Consider the following 8,341-nt stretch of genomic DNA (forward strand, 5'->3'; position numbering starts at 1 on the left):
CCGGATGTTACTTAAACCTGTGCTATGTATGGTATGGTACATCCATACCATAGATTACTACTCTGCAATAAAAAGGAACAAGTTATTGATACAGTAACTTGCATGAATCACCAGAGAATCATACTGAATGAAAAAAAGCCAGTCAGTAAAGGTTATATACAATATGATTCTACGTGTGCAAAACTTTTGTGATGAAAACATTTTAGAAATAGAGGAAAGATTAATGGTTGTAAGAAGTTAGAAACAGGATCGTAGGTGGGGAGATAAGAGATTGGAGAAGGGGGTGGTGTGGGTATAAAAGGGCAACACAAGGGATGGCATTGTGTAGTATCTTGATTTTGGTAGTGGATACATTTATCTACAAAGATGACACAATTGTATAGAACTTAATACACACACACATACACACAAATAAGGACAAGTAAAAAACTTGGGAAAACGGAAATTGATTGGTGGTTTGTATCACTTTCACACCAAAGTGGTAAGGAGGTCCTGAAAGATCAACAGGGTAGATGCTAGAATAGAAAGAATGAGAAATCTAAGATTATAGACTGACAATTGCCAAGAAGTCAGCATTTTTTCAAATTTTCAAATTATACAATCAGTACACAAGACATTCTCATTATAAAATGTTAAAATAGTACATGTAAGGATCAAGTTTGATATGTATACTTCTGGATTATTTTCTATACATGTGAATGTGATATAGAAAAAACTACTTGGGGATCCCTGGGTGGCGCAGTGGTTTGGCGCCTGCCTTTGGCCCAGGGCGCGATCCTGGAGACCCGGGATTGAATCCCACATCGGGCTCCCGGTGCATGGAGCCTGCTTCTCCCTCTGCCTATGTCTCTGCCTCTCTCTCTCTCTCTGTGACTATCATAAATAAATAAAGATTTAAAAAAAAAAAAAAAACTACTTGTTAGGGATCCGTGGGTGGCTCAGCGGTTGAGCGCCTGCCTTCAGCCCAGGGCGTGATCCTGGAGTCCCGGGATCGAGTCCCACATCAGGCTCCCTGCATGGAGCCTGCTTCTCCCTCTGCCTGTGTCTGCCTCTCTCTCTCTGTCTCTCTCATAAATAAATAAAATCTTTAAAAAAGAAAAAAACTTACTTGTTCGAACATAATTCTTTCATTCTATAGCTATCATTTTGAAAGTTTCTGTTTCTACTCAGTATGTCTTAGTGGTTTTTCCATATTAATGCAGTAGCTAGATCTATTTGGTATTTTGACTGCTGTGTGGTTAGAGCGTGAAAATGCAAAGTAACTTAGTTCACTATACTTTTATTGATGGACAGTTTAGCTTGGCCAGTTTTTCACTTATACAAATGATGCTGCAGTGTGAAACCATTAATACTTGTGTACAGGTGTTTCTAGGTTAAATACCAAAAACTAGGATTTCTGGGTAGTAGCATTTAACCTTTTTCCATATTTGCAGAGTAGGAAGTAGTGCCAAATCCCCCTCTGAATTAGTTGTCCCAATTTGCACTCTGGTGAGTAGCACCAATGAGTGTTTCCTTACAAACTCATAAACACATGAGAATATCAAACTAGGTATTTCAGTGGGTGGCGGTGTAATTATGGGGCAAGAGAATCACAACTGACTAACTGCTCTGTCTCCTCTTCCTCTGGTGCTAGAATCTGTGGCCTTGCTATACTGGGTTGGACTAAATTTTAATAGTGGCTATATTAAGGGAGAAGGGAAATGAGTGATATAGGATTTGTATTTTTCTAAGTGCCATCCGTTTTATTGATAGTTTGTTAAGTTTTTTTATTTGTTTGTTTTGGGGTGGGGGTTAGCTTTTTTTTTTTTTTTCAGTTTGTCAAGTTTTAACCAGTGCAGTCATTTGGTGTACAACTTCTCATTTTAGGATCTCCTCCTATTCCTGATAATGACATTGGAAAGCTTCATGCTCATTCACCAATGGATTTGTGGAAAAAAGTGTATGAAAGAGTCTTTCCACCAAAGGTAGATACTTCTAATTCTTTTAAAGCAAGAATTTTTTGCATTATTCAACAGTTACTAGGAAATGTTCCAATGAGCCTATTATGACTTTTTTACTGGCATCTTCAAAAATCAAATATATGCCAAAAGTCTATTGTACAAGAGGCACTTTGAGGTTTAAAAGATGAGCAGGACACAGCCTTTGCTCCACTTTGAAATTCAGCTTCCAGACTGTTGGAGAAGTGAGAGACAGCTGCTGGAAGGAGAGGGCCTGGTGGAATTTGAAAGAGGCTTCAGCAGTGACAGTAAAAGCTCAGAAGACCATAGAGAGCCTTGCTGAGGCCGACGGTAATCACAGATGGTTGGGGTGGGGCATGAAATGACTTGAACTATAATTTCAGAGCACCAACACACTGAAGCATATCAAAGACCCTGCAAGAGACCCTCAGTATGCTGAAGGTGAAGTTGATGAAATGAGAATTCAGAAGGATCAGGTAATAATCCTCAACATTTATTTTATCTCCTCTTGAGTTTATCACAAAATACCTCCAGAGCCCCTTAGATATTTCACTCTTTGTTTTTACTTTTAAATTATTGAAGGGGCGCCTGGCTGGCTCCATTGGTAGAACATGCAGCTTCTGAGGTGTTGGGGTCATGAGTTTGAGCTCTATGGTGGGTACAGAGATTACTAAAAAATAAAGTCTTAAAAAATAAAATAATTGAAATAGTATATCTTCACTATATAAAAAATTTGATGTTCATAAAGAAGGAATTTAAATCATTCCACCACCCAGAGATGACCTACTGTTCACATAGCCTCTTCGGGTTTTCCAGTTTACCTTATATTGAAGATGGGTAGTGATTCTTACCTTGCAGTTGGGGGGACACTTTCACGATATTCTTTTGTTTGTGGAATTATTTAAATGATTTCATTTTTTGTTAGAATATTCAGACATACTTAAACTTTTCTTGTACCAGGAAAATTCCGGACTACCCAGTCTGAAAGCACACAAAGATAGGATCTCTCAGGAAAGTAGTTAAGAATGGAGACTGTGTTCCATATATGCCCAGCTAGCACCAGGTGTGATATGAAATCTGATGTAAGAATGCAAAAGCTGGTAAATTCATCATGACCTGATACTTAGATTTTCTCAGATCTCTAAAATGAGACATTGTGCAGAATCCAAACTTATATCAGCAAACACTATAAATTGAATGCTCTGACAGCCTCTCAGATGGGATTTGTAGAGCTGTGTCACTTGGGCCATCACATTGTTGCAAGGGTAATCTGAACACAACTGTCCACAGGAGCACAGATTGGGGTATTTTTTTTTTTCAGCACTAGCCTTTCACCTTCAGGGGCCCCAGAATAAAAAAGCAAAACATCCTATTTAAACATAATCTAGGGACACCTGGGTGGCTCAGTGGTTGAGCACCTGCCTTTGGCTCAGGGCGTAATCCCAGTCTGGAGATCGAGTCCCGCATCGGGCTCCCTGTGAGAAGCCTGCTTCTCCCTCTGCCTCTCTCTCTTGTCTCTCATGAATGAATAAATAAAATCTTTTAATAAATAAACATAATCCAGGAGAATTAAAAACTATGTCAGGAATATTTAGGGGGTTTTGTTGCTGTAGCAAAGTTAGAGGTGTGTTGTAGGAACAGTCAGATGGCCTCATACAACCTTTATTTATGTGCAGCTCAGCTAAAAATTAGTTGGAAGCAATCCCTGAATTAATATTTACTGAGGAGTCAATGACTAACTGCCTTTGTTAAGAGTATCTGTTTATATTGCATGGTGACCCCTTTTATTACACTTATATACACAGATATTATGAAAGGGCTGGAGTGTTTTTCAGCAAGACTTTTCACATTTAAATCCATCTTCCCTAACCTAAAACTGTAGGAATTTGGAATGGAACTGGAAAGCAGCCCCACAATACCTATCATTCTTTGCTATTAACACAGCCTATGAAAGAATTCATCTGGCATTACTTGAAAATCTAGCCAGTTGTCTACAGCTCTTTCTTCATTCACATTGCCTTTTTTTTTTTTTTTTTTTTTAAGATTATGTGAGAGAGCAAGAGACAGAGCATGAGCTGGGGGAGAGGGAGAAGCTTTCCTGCTGAGCAGGGAACCCAACTCAGGGCTCAATCCTAGGACCCTGGGATCATGACCTGAGTCCAAGGCAAATGCTTAACCAACTGAGCCATCCAGGCGCCCCTCTTTTTGATCTTTTAATATGATTATTGCCACATGACATTTTTCAGTGAAAGCATTATAATCTTTAGATTGATTTTGTTTGCCATTTGGAACAAAATAATATTTATTTAAAAGAAATGTCTCACTCAAGGTTTTCCATAATTATGTAAGCTGTCCTTACTTAAAACCAACCTGTAAATGCTCAGGGAAGCTCATACTGTGTGCCATATGTCTACATGCCTTTAACCCAAATGCTTCTGATTCTTGTGCTTCTTGGGAGAACAGATGATGTCCTGTTTCATTAAGATATAATATAGTTGCATAGGAGTAGAGGGCTGGCCGTAAGCCTGTCTGAGACCACATGTGATCCTCCTATCTTCTCCATCCCAAGCCCCATTATTAGTGGCTTAATCATCAGGGAAGAAACAAAAACAAAGTTTGGGGCCTTTAAGTTTTGCCAGTGAAATTAGAGCATGTCACTTCTAAGATGAAGAGGCTAACTCACGAGTTCCATTCTAACGATGGACACTTGGGTTGCTTCCATTTTTTTTTTTTTTAAGATTTTATTTATTTATTCATGAGACACACAGAGAGAGAGAGAGGCAGAGACACAGGCAGAGGGAGAAGCAGGCTCTGTGCAGGGAGCCTGACATGGGACTTGATCTCAGGTCTCCAGGGTCAGGCCCTGGGCTGAAGGTGACGCTAAACCACTGAGCCACGTTGGCTGCTCTGCATCCATAATTTAAAAAGCCCTCTAGGGATCCCTGGGTGGTGCAGCAGTTTGGCGCCTGCCTTTGGCCCAGGGCGCGATCCTAGAGATCCGGGATCGAATCCCACGTCGGGCTCCCTGCAGGGAGCCTGCTTCTCCCTCTGCCTGTGTCTCTGCCTCCCTCTCTCTCTGTGTGACTATCATAAATAAATAAAAATTTAAAAAAAAAATAAATAAATAAATAAAAAATAAAAAGCCCTCTAGTTTTAAAGCATTCCTGATTTTAAGGGGACATATGTATAGAAAGCACTTGCTAAATCTTTCTACCTCTTTTCTATATTTTTATTGCCAAAGAAAACAACAAAAAAGTGGGTAAACAATATTTTTAAGGTCTTCTTGGCCAACCATACATATCTATTTTGAATCCGTTTTCAAAAATCAACTTGTTCATACTCCCTAAACCTATAATTTAAAGACATACTCATTTACATGTTTAGGGGGAAAAGTTCTTACTGCCCTTTATTGAAGATGCTGTTTTAAACATCTTCAATCTTCAAGTGTTTTAAGACAGTGGTCCATTTATGGTTGAAAACCTTAGAGGTTCTTAAGAGGCAAGGTGGAACCCTTTCTTAGTTTTACATTCATTTTTAAAATGGCTCTTTAGGGATGTCTGGGTGGCTCAGTGGTTGAGCTTCTGCCTTTGGCTTAGGGTGTGATCCTGCAGTCCCGGGATCAAGTCCCACATCGGGCTCCCTGCATGGAGCCTGCTCTTCCCTCTGCCTACATCTCTGCCTCTCTCTCTCTCTGTCTCTCATGAATAAATAAATAAAATCTTTAAAAATAAAGTGGCTCTTTAAAGCAACCACAAAGAATCGCAGTGTAAAGAAAATCCTCTTACTTGCTCTTCCTTTAGAGCGTCATCATATTATCTTGACTTCCTATGGCAGCAGTATTGAAGGTCTAGTGGACATGGTGAGTTCTGTATAACACAACTCATTCTTTGTGACATGGCTGTGTGACCAGCCCTGTTCTTCTGTTCTCTGCAGAAGTAAGATAGATATCTTTAACAGAGAATGTCAAAACAATGTCCTCACCCTTATCATTGGTAATAACAATTCAGTGCTTCCAATTAAAGGCAAGAGAACTGATTACTGTATTCCTTATGAGTTAACAATCTTCAAAACCCTATGTGGTGGATGATTGGTGAACTGAATTAACTTCATTTTAAAAGAATAAACCAGGCTGCAAATTCTACCTTGGAATTATCATATAAAGACTCTTCAAAGTCTTTCTTCAGTTTTAAAACTTTTAACATTTAAACTTCAGTAATTTGAGTATAGGTATGAAAGAGACAATCTGCAATTTTTCTGAAAATGAGAATGGAATTTTCATCGCAACTATGAACTTCAATTATGTTAGCCAAAGGGCAGTGTTTGCCTTATCTTGCAGAGTAACCACTTTCTGCTTATTTGAAATAATATACATTGTACAGTTACTGAGACACTGAACAATACGTAAGAAGAAAGGAGGCAATCCCCTTTGATGATCCCGTTGCATATCAATCATCTAATGCAGGGTTCCACCCATACCAGAACTTATTTTATGAATTTTAGAAGTAACATATACTCATCATGGAAAAAAACCCTCATAAGATATAGAATAAAATAAAAAAAATAGAAAGTGGAAGTATCCTGTCCTCTCCACCTGTTTGCTTTTTTCGTGTGGCACATACGACCACTGGTATTTTTGTTGGCTGCCCATGAAACCCTGTGTGAATGGGCTCTGACATCTTTAATAATGTCCTTCCTGGGAGATAGCTAAGTTGTTTCCATTTGTGCGCCAGTATACACAGTACAGTGACCCTCCTTCTATTTATATCCTTGCATTCTTCTCTATTATTCTGTGAGATTCATTTTAAAAGGCAGAATCACTGGGTCAAAAGAATATATACATTCTAAATATTGATAATTTGACAACATCAACCCAGTTTTGGCAAGACTTGAACAGAAAACAAAAGATCACTTTTAAATAAAATATGACAAATACATTTATTTGAATAGTTTAAAGAATTTGTATGTATATGTAGTATATAATTTCATCTTTATTAAGTGCATCTCTAAGTGTTCCTTAGGCTGTAGAAACTCTAAAGACTCTACATTTCTAGAAAATAAGTCCTAGTAAGAATTTAAAGTTTTTTTCTTAATACATATTTTTGTTTTAGGAACTGGAACAATACAAAAGAAGTTCTTCCAAGTCTTGGAAACAAATTGAGCTTGATTCTTGAACCTAATTCAACTATAGTGTATTTATTTCTTCTTTCCCAAATACAAGTAAGTTTATAATTAGCATAATGGTAATAAATGAAGGAAGCGAAGATTTGTAATTTGTTAAAAGTGGCATTTCTTGTATTAAAGTGCAACTCCCTGGATAATTAGAAGTCTTTTAAAAGGGGGAAAAGTTGTATAATGACATGCAGTATTTTTTAAAATAAAAACTCTTCTACCTTTCTCTAATATGTTTAGTGTATACTCACTTCAGCACTTATAAGTTTCTGCTTTATTATGCTGTTTCTGGACTATGAAAAAGCAAGATCCTTTAGTAACAATTATGAATGTGAGTTTAAACATTTCTATTAGACGCATTCCTTCTCAAAGGAATTTTTTAGAATCGGGGTCATGTGCACAGGTGTCATCATTGACTGTAAAACACAGGCACAAGAAGCACCCGAAGAACCCATTTAAAATGAACACTCCTGGGCAGCCCAGGTGGCTCAGTGGTTTAGCGCCGCCTTCAGCCCAGGGATGGATCCTGGAGACCCAGGATCAAGTCCCACGTCGGGCTCCCTGCATGGAGCCTGCTTCTCCCTCTGCCTGTGTCTCTGCCCCTCTCTCTCCCTCTCTGTGTGTGTGTCATGAATAAATAAAATCTTTAAAAATAAAATAAAATGAACACTCCTGAGTTCCCACACCCAGAGACCCTGAATCAGCAGGTGTGGAATGGGGTACAGGCAGCTCTGATGATTCTCATGTACTTACTTTGGGTAAAAGTTTTTGAAGAACAGGTAAATTTAAGGAGATATTCTATCAGAAAGCAGGCCAAAATTAATGAATTGGTAATATAGGAAGATCATTTCCAAAGGCTTTTAAAAAGCCTTCTCGATCTATGATTTGTATGCCTGCTAGCCAAGTTCAATCTGGAGTAAATATAATTGTTATCACTACCAAGAAAGTCATTTATTCTGCGATCTTCCATTTCCACCATAAAATATGTTCACTGTAATAAACCATACACCCAGCTTCAAATAAGCACACTTACTAACCCCAAGAACACCAAAACTGATGAGTGGTATCTGAGTGGAGAGCAAACTCCCTGATAACTGCAATGAAATAAGACTTCATAAACTCTTAGCAGTGCATGTGGTTTCCAGCACTCCTGACAACAGGATTCAGCATGTTTCCAAAGAACCTCATTCTTAGGTGCAGACAGGCACCCTGCC

General features: G+C 38.5%; 1 protein-coding gene across 3 annotated transcripts in view; it reads left to right on the top strand.

Moving 5' to 3' along the window:
• Window positions 1–7,358, top strand: part of DYNC2LI1 (dynein cytoplasmic 2 light intermediate chain 1) — a 40,447-nt gene extending 33,089 nt beyond the window's left edge. For 2 of the 3 annotated variants that reach the window (XM_025992559.2, XM_072741723.1), the window contains 3 exons: window positions 1,867–1,964; window positions 2,342–2,434; window positions 7,067–7,358. In XM_025992559.2, coding sequence (XP_025848344.1) covers window positions 1,867–1,964; window positions 2,342–2,434; window positions 7,067–7,129 — 254 coding nt within the window. In that variant the 3' untranslated portion in view covers window positions 7,130–7,358. Of the gene's footprint in view, window positions 1–1,866; window positions 1,965–2,341; window positions 2,435–5,758; window positions 5,818–7,066 lie in introns of all 3 variants that reach the window. The other variant, XM_025992560.2, reaches the window with a different exon arrangement.
• The last annotated feature ends 983 nt before the right edge of the window (window positions 7,359–8,341 follow it).

This window comes from Vulpes vulpes, chromosome 16, assembly GCF_048418805.1.
Source record: "Vulpes vulpes isolate BD-2025 chromosome 16, VulVul3, whole genome shotgun sequence".
NCBI lineage: Eukaryota > Metazoa > Chordata > Mammalia > Carnivora > Canidae > Vulpes > Vulpes vulpes.